The 21,196-nt window shown below is 55.5% G+C and overlaps 1 protein-coding gene and 1 pseudogene across 7 annotated transcripts; one reads left to right on the top strand and one right to left on the bottom strand.

Moving 5' to 3' along the window:
* Window positions 1–1,381: 1,381 nt before the first annotated feature.
* On the top strand, window positions 1,382–13,986 carry LOC122125819 (vasodilator stimulated phosphoprotein). Of its 7 annotated transcripts, none has more exons than XM_042700453.1 (13): window positions 1,382–1,682; window positions 7,769–7,940; window positions 8,028–8,193; window positions 9,301–9,385; window positions 9,957–10,018; window positions 10,180–10,421; window positions 10,530–10,630; window positions 11,486–11,537; window positions 11,696–11,732; window positions 11,913–11,958; window positions 12,099–12,189; window positions 12,935–12,992; window positions 13,118–13,986. In XM_042700453.1, exons 1-13 carry the CDS (start codon window positions 1,678–1,680, stop codon window positions 13,153–13,155), a joined length of 1,155 nt encoding a protein of 384 aa, XP_042556387.1. In that variant the 5' UTR covers window positions 1,382–1,677; the 3' UTR covers window positions 13,156–13,986. The 7 variants fall into 7 exon arrangements, with proteins under 7 accessions (XP_042556387.1, XP_042556384.1, XP_042556381.1 ...); XM_042700450.1 differs by lacking the exon at window positions 1,382–1,682 and adding an exon at window positions 3,505–3,554 and having other exon boundaries at window positions 9,304–9,385; window positions 11,699–11,732; XM_042700447.1 differs by lacking the exon at window positions 1,382–1,682 and adding an exon at window positions 3,505–3,554 and having other exon boundaries at window positions 9,304–9,385.
* Window positions 13,987–14,405: 419 nt separating this feature from the next.
* On the bottom strand, window positions 14,406–15,268 carry LOC122125692 (annotated as a pseudogene).
* Window positions 15,269–21,196: the final 5,928 nt, after the last annotated feature.

Genomic DNA, 21,196 nt, shown 5'->3' with positions numbered 1-21,196 from the left:
CAGCCTGAGGAGACACAATTATACCTCTGATGCGGCGGGGTTCAAGGTCTCCCAGAGGGGGTGGGGGAAGGGAGAGGATTACTCAGTTCTTCAGAGCTCCATTAAGTCACCTTCCCAGCCCGGCCTAGAAGGCTGAGGTGCTTCCCAGGTGGAGGAGGCCAGGGACCGCAGCCCGGGCAGGGGAGGCGGGTCCCACACGCCACCCCTGAGGGTGGGTTTGTACATCCATCCTGTGGCTTTCAGTGATCCGGGGCGTCCCACAAAAGATCCTGAACCAGACTTGAGTCCTTACCTCCAGGTCTCACTTTACCGATTGGTTCAAAAAGCCCAAGCCCGGGCGGCGGGCGCGCCCCGCCCAGGCCAGGTGGCACTCCACACGGGGGCGTGGCCGCCGTGACGTCACGGGGCGGGGCCTGCCGGGCCGCTGCAGAAGCCCCGCAGGGGGTTCAGGGTTCAAATCCCCCCCCCCCACACACACACCTCCCCGAGCCCCTGAGGCACCGACGGTGCCGGGAACTCTCCACCCCACCCGTGCCCTCAGGATCGCGGGGACCGCGTGCAGCCGGTGGGCGACACCAAGTCATAACGGGGCATGCGCGTGGGAGAGGGTTGGGAAGGTTTTATCCACGCAGGATTCCCCCCTCCTCCCCCCCCACCCCCTGCCAGCGCTGCACCCCCGGCCCGGCCTCACCCCCACCCCGCCCCGGACCCTCCGGCGGGGAGGCGGTGAGTCAGCGGCCGGCCGCGCCCCCTTGGCCCACTTCCTCCTCACCTCCGAAGAGAGGGGGGGTGGGAGGGGGGAGAGCAGGGGGTGGGGCCTCGCTTGCCCTCCCCTCCCCCTCCCCACTCACCCCTTAGTAACCCCTGCTGAATTAGCTGAGACCTGAGGAGCAAGGCTTCCTACCGGGGGCTTGGAAGGGAGGATGCTTTAGAGACAACATTTAAGTGTGTGTGTGGGGGGGTCATCCTCGTCTCCCTGCTCCCCCAAACTGTGTGGAATATACTCGACGGAGAGGTGCCCGGGCGAGGGCAGGGCGGGAGGCGCGGAGCCGCGGCTGAGATCGCAGGTTCTCATAGTGGATCCATTGTCCTTTACGAAGTTTGCTCCTCACCCCGACAGTTTATTATTTTTTTTTCTGGGGGAGGGGAAGGTGAGGTCCAGGGTGCAACCCCCGCACCCCGCTCCGGGTGCTAGAGCGCTGGGGGTTGGGGGGGGGGGAGAGAAGCGAGGAGACTTCCGCGTCGCGGTTCCCCGCGCGCTCCCCGTCCCCGCCCCCCCCCGCCCGCCCCACCCCCTCGCCGGGAGGCGGTGCGGCCCCTTTAAGGCGCGGGGCATTGTGGGCGCGGGGAGTGGAATTTTGGAAGGAGATGTAGCGAAGTACAGTAGTAGAGTAACATTGTCGCCGCCGCCGCCGGCCGGGGGGCGCCGCCGCACCCCCTCCCGCCGCCCGGAGCCCGGTCCTCGAACCGCCCGCTGAGAGAAGGCGCCCGGAGACCCCCCCCACCAGCCCGGCCCGGCCCCCGTTCCCGCCGTACCCCCCCCCACCAGGAAGCCGGACTCCATGGGGCGGGACCCCGGGGGACGCTGACGCGCGGGAGCCAGCCTCGAACCCCCGAACCTCCAGCCAGGGCCGCCCCGGGAGCCCCGCCCGCGGGCGCGCCGCCCTCCGCGCAGCCATGAGGTGAGCCCCGAACCCCGATCGCTCGCTCCCCGCCCCGCCTTTGTCCCCCCCCCAGGTCCCCTCCGGGCTGGAATTTGGGGGGTGGGGGGAGAGAAACCTCAACTTTGGAGCCGAGCCTTCGGGAGCGGATCGTAAACTCTTGGCCGCTCGTGTCCGACTCCCCAGGCTTGGGGCGGGGCGGGCCAGGTTCCCTCCACAGCCCTCAGGTTTGGGGGGGCCCCTGAAGACTTCCCCAGGTTTTCTTCTTGAAAGACTTTGCCAAAGGACTCCCAACTTGGCCGAGGACTCCCCCGGGGGGTGGGGGGGTGGCTTGGACCGAGACGGGGTTCATACTTACCCCAGATCCACCCAGCGGAGACATCGGGAGGGGGGGACTCGTAAGGGGTGTCGGTGAGGGACACCCCAAGCTCTGGAAGCGACCCCGAGACGCAGAGCCTGAATTGCGGGGTCCCCGTTTCCGTGGTGCTGGCACACACACACACTCACACACACACGTCAGTGAGGGACTGCGCTGTTTAACTTAAGGGGTACTTCTGGATCCCCTACATTTTTGGGGGTGATCCTATGGCACCGGGGAGACGGACCCGCGGGTCCAGGCGCAGCCTGGCGAGGGTCTGTTTCGGGGACCCCTCCCCCGTCGCCCCGCACCCACGACAGTGCCCTGGGCGGCGCCCCGGGCCCGGGGCCAGGAGGGCGGCCCCCTCTCTCCCCACCTGGCGGCCCGGGGGAAGGAAGGAGGGAGGGCGGGAAGGAGGGGGTGCGGCAGCTGGGGGAGGGGGCCTTTGTCTTCGGACTCACCTGTCGGGACAGCTGGTTGGGGGGCGGGCCGGGACTCTGGGGCAGCTGCTTCGCTCGCCCGCGCCCCCCCCCCCCCAGCTCTGGGATTGGAGGAGGTGCGGGGGGCGCTGGAAAGCTTCAAGGTCATGGCCTTGTGCACACACCCCCCCCTTCCCCCCGGGACCCAGCCCATCTTCCCAGGAATTTAATCTGGAGGTGAGGGGCCCTGGGGACCCACGGATTCTATCTTTTCTAGGACTCCCGGACTCACCTGTGGGCGGGGCCCCGTTCCCCCTCCGCATCCCCCCCCATCTCCCCTCCCCTGACCCCCATAATCCCTCCCTTGGGGCCAGCGCCTGACAATACTATCTCCCTTCCTCCACTCTCTCTGGGACTTCCTGCCCCCCAAGCCCCCGGCGTGGGGCGGGGAGGGGGAGACAGCCGGGATTAACCCCCTGGTATCCACAGCTGCCCTCCGCTTGTTCCCCCGGCGCCCCTGGCCTCTGCCATCTGGGTGGCACCCCACTCTTTGTAGGACCTCTGGTGAATCCCCTGACCCCTGCCTGTCCTTTTAGATATGTCAGAGGGGCTGTTGGAAGATTCGGCCCTAGAGGACACTTACACACCCCGAGTCTGCCTGCCTCCCCCCCAAAAAAAAGTCTCTAGGGAAAGAGGGGGCAGCACACTGACCCCAGCTCTCAGCTTGTTTTCTGGCCGGGTGCCGGGGACAGAACCCAGGGCCTGGCACATGGTGTACCCCCAACTCACACTCCCCCCACCCCACCCCCAGCCCTGGAACCTAGTGGCTGTCTTCTTCCTTCTCCCCCCCCCCCCCTTCCCCCTGGGGACGCCTCTCCCACCCTCTCCCTCCCCTCCCCCCCACCCGTTTCCGGTCCCTAGCCCCGGGGAAGGCGGATGGCGGATGTCCGACCGAGTTAGCACTGGATCGCTCACGGCTGAGACCGTAAAAGGGCAGGAGCAGAGCCTGGGCCGGCCTCCTGCCCGCCCGCAGGGGCCCCTCTGGCTGTGGCCGGGAGCCAGGTCTCCTCCTGCCTCTCTGATGGGGAGGACACTGAGTTGCTCACCTTTGGAGAGGTGGGGAAGGGGGATGGGGGGAAGGGTTGTCTCTTAATGGACTCCTGTGGTGGACTCCTTTAAGAAGAATTGAGACTCAAAAACCAATTCCCTTGTGCCTGTCTTTCCAGCTGGGGAAACTGAGGCTCAAAGAGAAAGGCCTAGCTGGAGGGCCTTCAAATGCTTGAGTGATGTGGGAGGAGGCTGGGATGGACAAATTGCTGTCTGGTTTGGCTGAGGGACAGTCCTGGGGGCAAATGGAAGGGAGGATAAGAAAAAGATGGAAAATTACAAGATATGGTGCTCTCCCACGCTCTCTCTCTCTCTCTCTTTTCCTTCCAGTTTGACAAATATTTGCCGTATCCCGGAACTGGGTTCTGGGAAGGCTTTGAAAGGGGTCAGAGGTCTGAGAATCTCAAGTGAAAAGGATTCAAGAAGAATTTGAGTTCCTTTCTTCTTACAGAATAGTGGAATACTGTTAATTTTTGTTTAATGGTGAGACCTTAAAAACCAAACATCTACTCTTGGCCAGGCACTGTACTTGGTGTTTGCCTTTGTATAATTCCTACTACGATTCTCGGGTAGATTGTTTGACAATCTTATGTATCAGCCTTCCTTTCCCTCCCCCAGTTGACAGATGGACCAAGTGCTGTGGTACATGCCTGTAATCTCAGCAATCACGAGAATCTTAATTACCTTCTGTGTTCACTTGAAGGAAACTGAGGCTCACTAGGAAGGAGACAGTGGAACAGAAACCACACAAGCCCAGCAGGCTCTAGATCATTCCCTAACCTGAGTAGCTTCAGAGAAAATTATTTATAGTTTGGGAAGGTGTGTTTGTCACAAGGCTGTGGTGTAAGGAGGCTATGGGGTAAGTTGTGGGGGTGGGGAGTGAGGAAGGGGGGAAGGGCAAGACCAGAATCTGGAAGGCTTGTGCTGTAGTCTCTGGGCTTGATTACCTGGAGTGATGGGAAACTTACCCCTGCTTCCTCTCTGGACGCTTATGGAATGTGTGACAATGTCAGTTCTGATTTTGGGTTCTGTCCATTCTTCATCCTTACAGCAAGCCCAGTGAATTCCAGTTTCTAGAGCTGGAATCTGAGATTCAGAGACAGCAAGGGGGTAGGGAGGGCTAATTCCTGGGCTGTCTGGGGATTGATACTTGCTCTTATAAGGTAGAAGTGAAATGTAGGAGATTACTAGATTTCACCTCAGCCCCCTTACTTTCTGCCTGTGGGATTTTCCACTCCATCTTAGAATATACTTCTGTTTACTTAAGTAACAAATTAGTTTTTTACAGGTAATTTTAGCCCAGGGTTTTTCTTTTTTCTTCTTAAAAAAAGGAACAGCCAGGTGTGATGTACACCTGGGGAGTGTGAGGCCTGAGGATCACAAGCTTTTTTTTTTTTTGGTGGTGGGACCTGAACTCTGGGCCTGGGCACTGGCCCTCAGCTCTTTAGCTCAAGGCTAACGCTCTACCACTTGAGCCACAGTGCCACTTCTGGCTTTTTCTGCTTTTGTGGTACTGAGGAATCGAACCCATGGCCTCATGCATGTAAGGCAAGCACTCTACCACTGAGCCACCTTCCCAGCCCAGATCACAAGTTTGTTTGTTTTTTGTTGGTCATGGGGCTTGAACTCTGGTCCTGGGCACTGTTCCTCAGCTCTTTAGCTCAAGGTGAGCGCTCTACCACTTGAGCCACTTCCAGTTTTCTAGTGGTTTATTGGAGATAAAGAGTCTCAGGGACTTTCCTGCCTGGGCTGTCTTTGAACCTCGATCCTCAGATCTCAGTCTCCTGAGTAGCTAGAATTACAGGCTTGAGCCACCAGCACCAGGCCCAGATCACAAATTTTGACACCAGCCTGGGCTGTGGACCTGGCCAAAACTCGGGTTGTGGACTCGGCTGGAGGGGTGGAGTTGCTTACCTAGCCTGCTCAAGGCCCCGCGGTTCAGCCCTTACCACCACAGAGAAGATTTCACCACTCTGTCTTAACTTCCCTCTTCCCTCTACCCCCCTCCCCCCAAAAAGAAAAAGGTAAGAAACAGCGTAGTTGTTGAAAAGGGTAAAAGGATGTGAAATATGTTTCTCCTCAGCCCCCAGTTCCTCTCAGTCAGACATACTCAGGAGAAAACTCTGTGTAGCATAGATTACCATTCTGTCCAAATATATCCTTCTTACCTTGTTATTTTTTAAAACTACTTTTTTTTTTGTCTTTAAATTGTGGTGTGTGTGTGTGTGTGTGTGTGTGTGTGTGTGTGTGTGTGTGTGTGTGTGTGTCCTCGTCCATCCTGAGGCTTGAACTTGGGGGAGAAAACTCTGTGTAGCATAGATTACCATTCTGTCCAAATATATCCTTCTTACCTTGTTATTTTTTAAAACTACTTTTTTTTTTGTCTTTAAATTGTGGTGTGTGTGTGTGTGTGTGTGTGTGTGTGTGTGTGTGTGTGTGTGTGTGTCCTCGTCCATCCTGAGGCTTGAACTTGGGGCCTAGGCGCTGTCCCTGAGCTCTTCAGCTCAAGGCGAGTGCTCTGCCACTTTGAGCCACAGCCACACTTCTGGTTTTTTAATGGTTCGAGGGGGATAAGAGTCTCATGTATTTTCCTGCCTGAGCTGGCTTTGAACCTCGATCCTCAGATCTCAGCCTCTTGAGACGCTAGGATCACAGACATGGGGCACCAGTGCCAAGTTACATACTTACTTGGCTTTTGTTGTTAGTGTTCTTGTTTAAGGATTTTTTGCTTTCCCACTTGAACCACAGTTTTGTTTCTGGCTTTTTGCTTGTTGATAGGAGGCAAGAATCTCACCTTTCTGCCCCGGGCTGGCTTTTGAAACAGTGACTTTTCAGATCTCAGCCTTCTGAGTTGCTAGGATTACAGGTGTGAGACACAGGTCCCTGGCATCAAAACTCGGGCCCCTGTCTTTCTTGGGAGCTGGAGTTTTGGGGAACAGGAGAGCCTCCTTCTGGCTGCTGGATTGGGCTCCTAAAGCCCTGGAAGAGGGCAGGACAAGCGCAGGGTCCCCAGCCACCATCCAGTGAGTTCTCCATCCCAACCTCTGCCTGGCTAGGGCAGGGCCACCCGAAGGGACAAAGTGCAGGCAGGGTGGCTCAGCGATTGGCCTGGGCACCTGGCCACAGTCTGCCCTGGGTGTGGGTGAGAGGTGTGGGTGGGGCCTTCACCCTGCTCTGGCAGGGGGCACTGGCGCCTGAAACAGCCCCTCGAGGCTGTGCTTGGTTGGAAATAGCACCTGAGGTTTGGAGAGGGCCCACGCAGTTCTGGGTCTAAGCCAGGTAGCCCGGCCTCAGGGCTTTACTTTACCCAGCCAGATAGCTGTGTGACCTGAGGCCATGTACTCTATGTCTCTGGGCCTTGGAGGTCGCCCTCACCTGGGCCCAACACAACAGGGGCCCTCCTAAAGGGCTTCAGTGGCAACAGATTGGTGCCCTGGGAAAGGGGTGACTTGGATGAGATACCTGAAGTATGCAAAGTTGGGGTACCAGGCTCAGTCCCTTAGCCAGGGACCCACAGCTGGGCCTGCTTCGGTTCTTTCCCTGTCCCCCAATTCTCACTGATGGTGTCATGCCCCAGTCCCCAGGGCTCTCTGGAGACAATCCTTGTGTGGTGTCATGGCTGTCCCCCGGAAACCTCCTGACCACCAGCTTCTTCTTTTCAGAAACAAGCTGGGTGGGGGTGGGGTGGCTTTCCTCTACTTCCCCTGTCTGAGTGACCTTGGCCAGGTTACTTCCCTGTCTGGGAGCCTAGTTCCTCCTGGGAGAGTGGTAGTGGAAAGCCATGGAACCTTCTAGAAGATCCTATGGGATGTAACTGTGCCCCCAGGGAGAAGGGTGGCTGGGGGTCACCAGGGGTCAGTCCCTGGGCCTCTTGTTTCCTCATCTTTCCTGAATTGGGAGCCATGTGACTGTTCAGTCTGGAAAATCAGGGAAACTGAGGTCAGGCAGGTCCATGAGGGCAGCAGCTTAGCTGGCTCTGTCCTTCCCTATCTGTTTGGGTGTCTCTCTCTCTCTGGTCCAGTTTCTGTCCACCGTGTTTTGTAAGCAGTAAGGCCACAATCGTCCCAAGTGGCCGTGATTACAGTCACGTGCTACATTGCCTGGCCAGTCCCAGCTCCCTTCCTCACCCTTCCATGGACGCTGGCACTGTCCTTGTGTGTCCCGGACAGACCCAGATAGAGATGCTGACTGCCCTGTCCCCCCTTTCTCTTTTCTCCCTTCAGCGAGACAGTTGTGTGTTCGAGCCGGGCCATGGTCATGCTGTACGATGACAGCAGTAAGCAGTGGCTGCCCGCAGGCACGGGTCCCCAGACCTACAGCCGGGTCCAGATCTACCACAACCCCACGGCCAACTCCTTCCGGGTGGTGGGCCGCAAGATGCAGCAGGATCAGCAGGTACAGACGCCCCCCTGCCTTCCCCGTCTGCTGCAGCCCCCACCCCTACACGGGTCACCCCCTTACTCTCTCTTCTGCCCCTCCCAGGTGGTCATCAACTGTGCCATCGTCCGAGGTGTCAAATACAACCAGGCCACACCCAGCTTCCACCAGTGGCGCGATGCCCGCCAGGTCTGGGGTCTCAACTTCGGTAGCAAGGAAGATGCAGCCCAGTTTGCCACCGGCATGGCCAGTGCCCTAGAGGCCTTGGAAGGTTAGCCTTGGTGGGCGTGGCCATGGTGGTGGGCGTGGCTTCCATGGTAGAACAGCCAATCTAGCTCTCAGTTCAAAAGGCAGCCCTGCCAAAACAGAGATATGGGCAGGTACAGGGTGCTCCTAGATGGTGGTGTGGGGCCTGAACAGTGGCTCTGCCACTTTGGGCCTCAGATGTACCCATTTCTAAGACAGCTAACTTGTTGCTTGGGTGGAAAATTCTGATGAGGATTTCTTTTTTTTTTTTTTTTCTGATGAGGATTTCATGGGCTTCTATGTACATGCATGCAGGTGCCTGTGTACAAAACTCATGATGCTTAAGGGGACAGGATACCTGGTGACCTGTGCACATTCACAGTCTGTGAGATCGAGTCTCCCTAGGCTTTTCTTAGGCGTTGATATGAAAGTCTCTCAGTGCACCTGAAGTTGGAGAGAGCCGGAAATGGAGCTGTGTCTTGAGCAGTAGAGCACCAGCCTTGGGACAGCTCTGGGACAGCACCCAGGCCCTGAGTTCAAGCCCCAGGACATAGAAAGTGCACACACACTGAGAAGTCTCCAGTTGGCATCTCTTACACTTTATTTAATGCATGCACTGAAAGATATCTGGGGGTCAGGTCAAATGCAGGCTCTGGCATAGGACCAGGGCAGCTGGCCCAAGGTTCTGCATTTCCCATTAGCCCCTTGGAGATGCCAAGAGGGAGCACCCTGAGGATGACCTTGAGTCTGAAGGCCTGAAAAAAATCACCCAGCAGAGGGAGGAGTTTGCTTCCCGGGTCACTGTCGCCCTGAGGGAGGGGCTTGCTCTGTGGGCAGAAGGTGGTGGGCGTGGCTGGAGCCTGGGGAAGAGGCCCTTTGCCCCTCAGGTTAGGGCCACAGGGCAAGGATAGTGGTGAAGAGCCTAGTCAGCGGGGACACAAGCTTGTTCCTACAGGTTCCAACCTACATAGCTGAGGGGAAGGGGCTGGGGGTGGGCGCAGTGATGGATGTCCCTGTCCTGAGGTGTCACAACAGTGTCCACTTTGAGAGCAGCTCAGGTGACAGAATTGCTTCTGAGTGAGGGTGTCGGGGTCATCCCCAGAAAGCTCAGTGCCCTCTGTCCTCACCCCGGCAGGTGGGCCTCCTGCCATCCAAGCACCGCCCCCCTGGTCAGCCCAGAATGGCCCTTCCCCAGAGGAGATGGAGCAGCAGAAAAGGTGGGAACCTAAACTTTTTGCCCGAGTTCTAGAATGTTCTAGAGCCACTGGAGTCCAGGACCCCCCCCCCCCCCCGCCCCCTCCAGCTTTCAGTTTCCAGATTTCCATCTTGCAAAGGGAGGTGAGAAGCACACAAGATTTCAGGTTAGGCTGGGAATATGGTTTAGTGGTAGAGTGCTTGCCTAGCGTGCATGAAGCCCTGGGTTCGATTCCTCAGTTACCACATACACAGAAAAAGCTGGAAGTGGTAGAGCGCTAGCCTTGAGCTAAAGGAGCTCAGGGACAGTGCCCAGGCCCTGAGTTCAGGCCCCAGGACTGGCAAAAAAAAACAAAAAAAAAGAGTTCAGGTCGTCTTCTCCCCTCAACTCTTCCTTCCAAGGGGTTCAGGAAACTCCTGGTGTTACAGGAACCCCAAGCAATCAGGTTTTCTTGAGAGTTAGCCAGCGTGCTCACATCCTGGTCTCTCAGGACACCCCTCACCCCGAGAAGGCAGGCTTGGGTGGGGATGGGCAGTGACCCTGGGCCACAGCATGGCCTGGACTAAGGGCTGTCCCTCCCCTCCCCTCCCCAGGCCCCAGCTGGGTCAGCAGGAGCACACGGAGCGGCCCATGGAACGCCGGGTGTCCAATGCAGGTGAGATACAAACTGAGCCTGGAGCTGGTGCTGGCGGGGGGGGGGGGGGGGGGGGGGGGGGGGGCAGTGCTCCCTGGAGGAAAGGGGGCTGGGGGCTGAGCTGGACAGGGATGGGGGAGAGGGGAGCTATCTCTTTGAGCAACCCCTTTGTCTTATTTCAGGAGGCCCACCTGCTCCCCCAGCGGGAGGACCACCTCCCCCTCCGGGGCCGCCTCCTCCTCCTGGTCCCCCCCCACCCCCAGGCTTGCCCCCCTCTGGAGTTTCTGCTGCAGGGCATGGAACAGGGGGAGGCCCACCCCCTGCACCCCCTCTCCCTACGGCACAGGGCCCTAGTGGTGGTGGGTCTGGGGCCCCCGGCCTGGCCGCAGCCATTGCCGGAGCCAAACTCAGGAAAGTGAGCAGGGTAAGAAGGTGGAAATTGTGGAATGTGGGGGGGGACAAGGGAGGAGGGCCTGAGGGGACCAAGGGAGGAGGCCAGCCCTTAAGCCCTTCCTCTCTTTAACTTCTCCAGCAGGAGGAGACATCAGGGGGGTCTCTGGCCCCCAAAGCTGAGAGTGGTCGAAGCACAGGTGGGGGGCTCATGGAAGAGATGAATGCCATGCTTGCCCGGAGGTGAGCCTGAGCCCGCCCCGGTTCTCCTGGGCTTCACATGGGTGGGGGAATCTAATCAGATTCATTGTTTCTTTGGTTAAGAGTTACCTTATGGAGCTGGGCGCCAGTGGCTTATGCCTATAATCCTGGCTACTCGGGAGGCTGAGATCTGAGGATCGCGGTTCAAAGCCAGCTCCAGCAGGAAAGTCCATGAGATTCTTTATTTCCAATAAACCACTAGAAAGCCCGAAGTGGTGCTGTGGCTCAAGTGGTAGAGCAGTCGCCACGTCCGGTTTTCTAGTGGTTTATTGGAGATAGGAGTCTCTCGGACTTTCCTTTCCGGGCTGGCTTTGAACCGAGATTCTCAGATCTCAGCCTCCTGAGTAGCTAGGATTACAAGCATGAGCCACAGGCGCCCGGCTCCTTAGCTTTCTTCCTCACAGTTGATGCTCTGCCACCTGAACCCCAACTCCACTTCTGGCTTTTTGGTGGTTCTTTGGAGATAGAGTCTCCCAGACTTTCCTGCCCAGGTTGGCTTTGAACCACAGACTTCAACTTCCTAAGTAGCTAGTAGTACAGGCATGAGCCACCAGTGCCTGGCTTCTTAATATTTTTAAGCTGTTCATCCCATCTTCCCTCATCCCACCCCCAGTGCTGGGGAGAGAAACCCAGGGTCTTAGACAGGGAACTTAGCCTCCAGCCTGTGATCTTTTTGAGATAGCTTCTTACCATATGGCTAAAGTTGGCCTGAATTTTATATCCTTTGGTCTCAGCCTTCTCAGTGCTGAGATTACAGGTGTGTCCTATCATGCCTAGTTTCTTGGGGAAGGGCTGTTGAGCAGTTCAAGTTTGACCTTGCTTTTTTTTCTCCTGCAGAAGGAAAGCCACACAGGTTGGGGAGAAGCCCTCCAAAGACGAATCTGCCAGTGTAAGTTAGGGGCCCTGCTTATCCTGTGTGAATTAGGGTGTTGCATCAGGGTAGGGGTCTTGAGGAGGAAAGGGTGTGTGACAGACAGGGTTGGGCTGACTTTGAACCTGGAAGAGGTTCAGCGGGGCTGGCTCATGCTAGTTTTTATTTCCCACCAGCAGGAGGAGCCCGAACCCAGAGTCCCCGCCCAGAGTGGTGAGTGAGAGATCAGTGGAGCTATAGGAACTACAAATCCCAGAATGCCCTGTTCTCAAAACACTCCCAGAGAATCTTAAACTACTGCTGGGGGAATGTAGTCTCCTGAAGGGGGCATGGAGGGGAGTGTGGAATCAGGTGGGGCCCACTCATCTTTTTGGATTGTCTCCTATCCCTTAGAGCCTGTGCGGAGACCCTGGGAGAAGAACAGCACAACTCTGCCAAGGTGAGCCATTGATTTTTGGGTGCCATGTCCTCCCCTTCAAAAAAAAGTTAATTTGTGTGATGTATTAAGTAAGAACATAACGGGACCCTGGGATGGGAAATGCAGCAGGAAGAGCTCACTGATGGCACTCACTCTTCCAGGATGAAGTCAGCGGCTTCCTTCACCAACTCTGAGACCCAACCCTCAACGCACAGCTCTGGTGATGAGTCAGACCTGGAGAGAGTGAAACAGGTAGCTTGGGGGAGGGACTTCCATCACAAAAGGGGCCGAGGAAGAAGGCAGATCCAGGTCCAAAGCCTGACCCAGTGCCCTCAGTGGTCTCAGAGAAGGCTTAGAAGCCTTGATTTTTCCAGTCTGAGATGTAAAGAGATTGGATTGGGGAGAACTGAGTTATCACATCTCCCATCTCCAGTGCCTGTGACAGACATTAGGAATCTTATCTTGCTGAGTGCCCAGAATCCTCCTCAGCCCAGTGGCTCCAGCCGCCCATTATCTATCGGAATTGACCGGAGCCTAAGATGCATTTGCCTGACTTGGTACTGGAAATTCTCCAGTACGTCCCTGCCCCCCAGGATCTTGAATTCACCTATAGAATTCATTGTGTGACCTTGGTGGTAACCAGCTGTGTCACAGACTAGGTATGGGAAGGAATGAGTCTTCAGCCTTCCTCTGGTCTTTCAGCCACCAAGAAAGGGAGGAGGGGGCCTTGAGATGTTGCTCCATGGTACCCCACCCCCCCAGGCCCCTTAATTTTTTAAATTTTTTTGCCGATTGTGGGGCCTGAACTCGACCCGGGCATTGTCCCTCAGCTCTTCAGCTCAAGGCTAGCACTCTTCCACTTGAGCCACAGCACCACTTCCGGCTTTTTCTGCTTGTGTGGTCCTGAGGAATCAAACCCAGGACCTCACGTATACAAGGCAAGCGTTCTACCATTGAGCTGCCTTCCCAGCTTCTTGATTGGTTTTTTTATTTTCAGGAGCTTCTGGAAGAGGTGAGGAAGGAGTTGCAGAAAATGAAAGAGGAAATAATTGAAGGTGAGGTGATTTTGGTTCGCTTATATATTTATCTTTGAGGCATCCTGGCTGTCTTGAAGAATCTGGTTTGGAAGGAAAGCGAGAACAGACAGGTCCTGACCTCTTGCCTTTCCTTTGCCTTCCAGCCTTTATCCAGGAACTGAAGAAGCGGGGTTCCCCCTAAGCACAGGAACCCAGAAAACCCTGTTTCTCCTTTCTGCACACCCCGCCTGTCACCCTGCTTTCCCTGCCTCGACTTGACCTGGAATTGCTGAAGACTACACGGGAATGCATCTTCTCACCTTTTCTCCTCTCCCTCCCTCCCCCAATCCCATTTGGAAATTTTCAAGGGGGTGTGGCTTCTCCAGCACCACGCCCATACCTATATTGGCTGCTGATTGGCTGGGGAGCCTTCATCCTTTAGTCCCTCCCCCTCTGCCATCCCCTTGGGGCTGGTTCCTCTGCTGGGGATGTACCAAGTAACCCCCCCCGCAGTAAGGGGGAAGGAAGAAGGGAATTTGATGTTCCCTTGTTCTAGATTCACTTTAACGCTTAATGCCTTCGATTTGTTTTTGTCTTTTTTTTTTTTTAAGAAAAAGAAATATATATATATATATATTTGGGATTGGGGGGAAAGGGAAATTTTTTTTCCTTGGTTTTGATAAAATGGGGTGTGGGAATTTTTTAATGCTATTGGCCCAAGATTGCCTCGTATGGGGCAGCTATTTAAGGGGAGGTGTTCCAGGTTGGGGACCCTTCCATCTCCTCTGCTCCTTTCCCTTTTCTATGAGGAATTCAGATGCTGAAACTTTTTGAAACCTCCGTGGTTTTTTGTTTTTGTTTGTTTTGGATAGGGCTCAGGGTCCAGGCCATTTTTTTGTCCCCTAGGGACACTAGGCCATTTTTTTCTTTTGGTCCCCTGGGGAGACTTGGGGGGCAAGGAGAAGGAGAGGAGGCTCCTTGGCTTCTTGAATACAAGCCCTTGCTCAATAAACCTGCCGTTTTTATAAGCTGAGATCTATCTCTTCCAGTGCACATGCTCCAAACCTATGCCACCCTGGGGGAGGCCAGAAACTCTCAAGTTCCTTGGTGGAATTAGCATTCCCTAGCCTCAGTTTCCCGATATGCTCCCAGGATGGCTACCCCTACTTTTATACAAAAACCCTCCCGCTGCTTTCCTAACTTGAGTACCTGTGCGCCGTTTATACACAAGGTCCAAAGACAATTCCTTATCCAAAGCTCCTTTAATTACAAAACATTTACAATCTTAAAAAATAGAATTGGGAAGACACAGAACTCGGTGGCATCCACTTTGGAGACGCGGTGGGGTGGGGTGGGCAAGTCAGGCAGGTGACAGGGCTGGTGGGTGGGGAGGGGGGGCCCTGAAGGTGCTTGGGGAGCCGATCTGGGTGGAAGTTTATAGGGATCCCTGAGTTAGGAGAGCAGGGGGGGCAGCGAGGCGGGACACGGGGAGCCCCCAGGGGAAGGGAAGACGAGCCCGGGGGTCCCCCTATCCTGTCTAGCCTGCCGGTTGGGGTGCACCCTGGGCCCAGGAAGAGGGGCTGGCGTGGGGAGCCCCCTGCATTTGGGCACCTTGGTGAATGAAGAGCCAGAAGCCAAGGCGGCGTTCCCTGGGGTGACTGGGAGGGGGCGTTTGCGCTGCCCGGCGCGCTGGGGTAGGAGGGGCGTAGAGGGGAGAGGGCGGGGCCAGTGCACTGGTGTGGGCGGAGCGTGCACGGGAGGGGGCGTGGTCGCTGCCAGGCTTGCTGGGGTGGGAGGGGCGTGGGCCAGGGGGCGGGGCCTGCGCCGGCAGGGACCCGGCTGCGGGACCTCAGTCATCGCGCTCTCCCGGCTGCGGCGGCGGCGGCGGCGGCCCTCTGCAGGCCCCACCGCGGCCGCCGCCGCCGCCGCCGCCGCCGCCGCCGCCGCCGCCGCCGCCCCGGGAGCGCAGGTCGCGGAGCTCGGCCTGCAGTGGCCCCAGCGCGGCCCGCAGCTCGTCCAGCGCGGCCCGCGGCGCCGCCTCCCGCGCCTGCGCCTGCAGCGTCTCCAGCGCCAGCCCCAGGCGGCCCACCTCCACCCGCAGCGTCTCCCAGGCCGCCAGCCGCTCCGAGTCCTGGCGGCGCCGCTGCGTCTGCTGGCGCCAGTACTCCAGCACCAGGCAGCCGCCCGCCGTGGCGAAGATGGTGGCCTCGCCCAGCAGCTCGGCGCCCAGCTCGGCCGCCGCCGCCTCGTTCAGCGGCTTCACGGCTTCCGCGTTGAAGCCCATGATGCGCATCTTGGTCCGCATCTCCACCCAATGGTACACTGCGGGGGGGGGGGGGGGATGGGGGGAAAGGGGGGGTCAGTGGGGCGGAAGGGCGGGGAGCCCCCAGCCCCGCCCCCCCGCCGCTCTCCACCCCCCCCAGCACCACGTCATCCCGCCTGGGGTGACCCCCATGATCGATGACCACAGGGCACATATTGTGCCTTGTTCTAGAACAAACTCTCCTCCCGCCTCAGTGCCCTAGAGGCTGCCACGGCTCCCGGCGACTTGCTGTCGCGGAACCTGACAGGACACACGACAGGGCAGGTGTCCACGCCAGTCACTGGCTTGGAATCCCCTCCCCAAGGCAGAACCGCGATGCCTCTTTCCTGGGGCGGCGGTCATGGGGAAGCTCGTTCCCCCCCACCCCACCCCTCCAGCAGGACATACACTACAGCCGGCGCCAGTGGCTCACGCCTGGCATCCTAGCTACTCTGGAGACTGAGCCCTGAGGATCGCGGTTCGAAGCCAGCCCTGGCAGGAAAGTCCATGAGACTCTTTATCTCCAATGAGACACCAGAAAACAGGAAGTGGCACTGTGACTCAAAGTGTAGAGGGCTAACCTTGGGCAAGAAGAGCTCAGGGACAGCGGCCAGGCCCTGAGTTCAAGCCCACGACATAAAACCCGGCTCACTGTGAAGGGTCCTGACTCAAACGCGGGGTGGGGGAGGGGGGAGGAATGCACAAAAAGACCCTAAAGAATCTGAACCGACAGGCCCTGCTGGTCCCCGTTCCCCCTGTCTAGGAGGAACTGGTTCGATGCAGTGCAGACTTGATCCCCAAAGGAGGTCTGGGGCTCTGACTCAAGGGCCGTGTACTGAGCATGCCCAACTCTCGTGGGTTGGCTTCCAACCACGATCCTCAGATCTCAGCCTCCTGAGATTATAGATGTGACAACCCATGGCCAGCCTGCTCCTTCCTATTGCTTCCCTTTCCTGCTTTCTGAAGCTGGGTTCTGCCACTCCTCAGTGGACACTGTACTTTGTTTTTGTTGGGCAGAGGCTGCCCTGTTCCCCAGGCCTGGGTAAGGTGAATTCAGTCCACAAATCTGTTGCAAACCTAGGTGCCAATGGCTCACGCCTGTAGTCATAGCTACTCAGGAGGCTGAAATCTGATGATTGTGGTTGGAAGCGAGCCCAGGCAGTGAGACTTTTATCTCCAGTACATCACATAAAAAGGTAAAAGTGAGGGGCTGGGAATGTGGTTTACTGGTAGAGTGTTTGCCTTGCATGCCCGAAGCCCTGGGTTCAATTCCTCAGTACCACATAAATGGAAAAAAGTCAGAAGTGCTATTGTGGTTCAAGTGGCAGAATGATAGCCTTGAGCAAAAGAAGCTCAGAGATAGTGCTCAGGCTCTGGCCCTAAGTTCAAGTCCCAGGACTGGCCAGAAAAGAAAAAAAAAAAGCCAGAAGCGGTGCTATGGCTCAAAGTGGTAGAGCGCTAGTCTTGAGCAAAAGGAGCTCAGGGACAGCACTTAGGCCCAGTGTTCAAGCCCCAGGACTGCCCCCACCCCCAAAAAAAATGTGTTGTAGCTTTGTCTTTTGGCATTGCACTGTATAACACATTCACACAGACTCAGAAGCACAAGCTAAAGTGAGCAATGTCATCTTAGAGTATAGGGGTGACATGACTCTTCTCATTCCATTTGCCCATGTTGCTGGAGGAAGCTGCAGCCCTGGGTATGCTTAGAAAATATTTGGGGCCTGGGAAGTTGGTTCAGTGGTAGAGCAAGGCAAGAGCCTTGCATGCCTGAGGCCCTGGGTTCGATTCCTCAGCACCACATAAGCAAAAAGAAAAAAGCCGGAAGTGGCGCTGTAGCTCAAGTGGTAGAGTGCTAGCCTTGAGCTGAAGAGTTGAGGGACAGCGCTCAGGCCGAGTTCAGGCCCCACAACCGGACCAAAAAATAGTAATAATAATAATAATAATATTTGGGGAAGAGTGGCTCACACCTGTAATCTCAGCTACTCAGGAGACTCACATTTGAGGATTATGGTTCTAAACCAGACTAGACGAGAAAGTCCAGGAAACTCTTATCTCTAATAAACTACTCAAAAAAAAAAAAAAAAAGCCGGAAGTGGAGCTGTAGCTCAAGTGGTAGTGTCATCTTTGGGCAAAAGAAGCTCAGGGATGGGGCTGGGAAGGTGGCTCAGTGGTAGAGCGCTTGCCTTGCATGCCTGAGGCCCTGGGTTTGATTCCTCAGCACCACATAAGCAAAAAAAAAAAGCCGGAAGTGGCACTGTGGCTCAAGTGGTAGAGTGCTAGCCTTGACCTGAAGAGCTGAGGGACAGCGCCCAGGCCCAGAGTTCAGGCCCCACAACCAGACCCAAAAACAAACACCAAAACAAAAACAAAGAAGCTCAGGGACAATACCCCAGCTCAGGCCCTAAGTTCAAGCCCCAGGACTGGTAAAAAAAGAAAGTAATGTTTAGGGGGAAAGAAATGACTGGAAGACAGTGTCTCTCTGTCCCCCCTCCCCCTTTTTTCCTTTTTGTCAGTTCTGGGGTTTGAACTCTGGGCCTGGGCTCTGTCCCTCAGCTCTTCAGTTCAAAGCTAGCGCTCTACCACTTGAGCCACAGCACCACTTCCTGTTTGCTGCGTGGTTTATTAGATGTAAGTCTCACAGACTTTCCTGCCCTGTCTGGCTTTGAACCATGATCCTTGGATCTCAGCCTGATAGCTAGGATTACAGCTGTGAGTCACCTGCACCAGGCTGTCTGTCCCTTTTTATCCTCACATTTCAGTGGCCTTTGTATAGAGTCCCTTCCAGGATGCGCTAGCTGGACACTGACCCTACTCTTGCCCCAGGCTGCTGGGACTGGCAGGTCTCAGGACTGAGTCACTGGCAGACATATGCTGTTTTCTCTCTTAATCTCTGTAAGTTTTCTTTTGTGTGACTCATGGATGGCAGAGCAGGATGAAGCAAGCTGCCCTCCTGGGGAAGAGAAGCTGCTGTGCACACACACACAGAGACACACACACACACACACACGGGAGACATTCCACACACAGAGACATCAGCATCTTCAAAAAAAACAGCCAGGTGTGGTAGTGCACTTCTGTAATCCCAGCACTCATAAGGTGGAGGCAGAAGGATCTGGAGTTTCAGGTCAGTCTGGACTACATATCCAGACCCTATCTCAAAAAAATAAATGCAACACAGGAATGAGACTGAATGGGATCTTGTCTCTTTTCTGAGAGTCCTCCATAGCTCATGCTTCACTCAAGGTAAATGAGTCCAGTGTGTAGGTTTGGATAACATGTTGTGTGTGTGTATATATGTACTTGCCCACATATGGCTGGCCTACCACTTGATCCACAACTCCATCTAGCTTTCTACTCGTTAACTGGAGATAAGACTCATGAACTTTTCTTCCTGGGCTGGCTTTCAACTGTGATCCTCAGATCTCAGCCTCCTTAGTAGCTGGGATTACAGGTATGAGCCACCAGTGCAGGGTTATAATTTTTCTTCATGAATTGGAACACAGCAAAACAGAAAATAGTACGCCTCAGTAATTATCTAGTGAAACTTTATTCCAGTGAGATATGCACACACATCACCAGGCACAACTTAATGTTACACATTGCATGACACATACCATCTGATCCTGTACTATGACTCATGGTGCATGAATTATGTAATGCCTGTAATACTCTCAAGGGAGTGCCAGTGAGCTTTTATAAAAAGGTTTACAATGGGTTAATTAGACTTCTTTATTGGGATGGAGACAGAGTTGTGTGCCATGGCTGCTGGCGGCTCTAGAGGACCCAAGGGAGGGGGACATTGGCGGGGGAGTGGCTAACACACAGTGTGGTTGTGACACAGGCCTCAGAGGTCCCCTGGGGGCTGGAGACATGCTATAATCCTGCAGAATTGTGACAACGGAAGCAGGTGGGCTGGCCTTTGTCAGCCCCTCACCGCCTCTCTGCTCTGTTTCTGACTCCGGGTCTACAAGGCCTCCATAGATATGGAAAAATGAGTGAACATGACTGTTTCAATAAATCTTTATTGACAGTGAACAACCGGCCCCGGACCTTAAATTGTGAATCCCTGTCCTATGCTAAAAGCCAGATTTTTTGGTGGTACTGGGGATTGAACTCAGGGCCTTGCACATACTAGTCGAGTATTATGTTTTGTTCTGTTTTTTCCAATCCAGAGACTTAAACTCAGGGCATGGGCACTGTCCCTGAGCTTCTTTTGATCTACCACTTGAGCCACATTGCTACTCCAGGCTTTTTCTGAATTGTTTATTGGAGATTGGAGTCTCCTTGGACTTTCCTGCCTGGGCTGGTATGGAATCATCCTCCTCAGATTTCCATCTCCTGAGTAGCTAGGATTATAGGGGTGAACTTCCTCCTCCTCCTCTTTTTTCTTCTTCTTCTTCCTCCTCCTCCTCCCCCTCCTCCTCCTCTTCTTCTTTTGTGCCAGTCCTATAGCTTGCATTTAGGGCCTAGGTGCTGTCCCTCCCTAAGCTTTTTTGCTCAAGGCTAGCGCTCTACCACTTGAGCCACAGCTCCACTTCTGACTCTTTTGTGGTTAATTGAAGAGTCTAATGGCCTTTCCTGCCTGGTCTGGCTTCAAATCATGATCCTCAGATCTCAGCTTCCTGAGTAGCTAGGATTACAAGCATAAACTACTGATGCCTGGTTCTAGGCACTCTCAGCTTTAATGAACATTTTTTGAGACAAACTTTTAGTCTAGCCTTTGCCTCCTGAAGAGCTAGGATTATAGGCGTTCATCACCATGCCTGGTCTGGAACCTCTTGTTGTTCTGGGAATATAACCTTTCTTTTTCTCTGCGGCTGCCTTCAGGGCCCATGTGGAACTTCCGTTCCTTTCTGGTTGCCAGTAACCATCCCATGCCCTTAGCACCCGGATGTGGGATTAGTTCGTGACCTAGAATGTCAGACAGTGACAGTAGCACAGCTCAACAGGGCCTGGGGGAGAGGGAGAGAAGGGAGAGAAGGGGAGGCTGGGACACTGGCTGTACTTGTATGAGCTGGCATAAACATTCCTGAATCATTCAGGAGGAGGAGGGGAGGTCCTACCCCTTCTACCTGAATAAGGTGTGGCAGGTGACACTGAGAACAAGCGTTTGTGTGTGCAATTGTCCCCCACTTGGCTGAGTTTCCAGCCAGACGCTGAATGGGGGTAGGGCACACACTGGACCATGCAGTGTGACTTCCTCCATGGAGAGAATAGATAGGCATCTAAGGTAGACCTTTTTTTTGGTCGTGGGGCTTGAACTCTGGGCCTGGGCACTGTCCCTCAGCTCTTCAGCTCAAGGTGAGTGCTCTACCACTTGAGCCACAGCACCACTTCTGATTTTCTGAGTAGTTTATTGGAGATAAAAGTCTCACAGACTTTCCTGCCCGGGCTGGCTTTGAACCGCAATCCTCAGATCTCAGCCTCCTGAGTAGCTAGGATTACAGGCGTGAGCCACCAGCACCCGGCCCAAGGTGGACTTTTTAAAGACAGGAATAAAGAAGGTAGCAACTTGGACAAGAAACTTTGTTCACAGATTTATTTCACACCTCTCACACAACACGGTAGCTGGTAGACCAGAGCAACTAGGCACATGCTCTGGCTCCTTGCGTTTTTGGGACAGGCTTCCACCTCCACACCCGTGAGGACTGGCCACCTGTGCGGCACGTGGCTGCTTCTGAAGGCTGTTGTCCCCCACCATTCCCAGGGCCGGGAGCTGGGTCTCAGGCCCACATGTCACCTCTGCTCTTCCCTGCCTGGGTAAGCTAAGCAAGTGACTTTGCCTCTCTGTGCCTGTTTCCTGGAGGCGATGATGGTGTGTGTGTGGGGGGGGGGGGGGGTTACAGGGCTCTTAGAACAGTGTGGAGCAGGCATCTGACCTGCTTTCATTGTGACCTTGCACTGATGGGCTGAGCCCGGCACCACGGGGGGGCCCCCAATG

Source organism: Dipodomys spectabilis, unplaced genomic scaffold (genome assembly GCF_019054845.1).
Source record: "Dipodomys spectabilis isolate Male_0828 unplaced genomic scaffold, ASM1905484v1 ptg000266l, whole genome shotgun sequence".
Taxonomy (NCBI): Eukaryota; Metazoa; Chordata; class Mammalia; order Rodentia; family Heteromyidae; genus Dipodomys; species Dipodomys spectabilis.
Note: the sequence above shows the minus strand (reverse complement) of the source record. Positions and strands in the feature narration are given on the sequence as shown.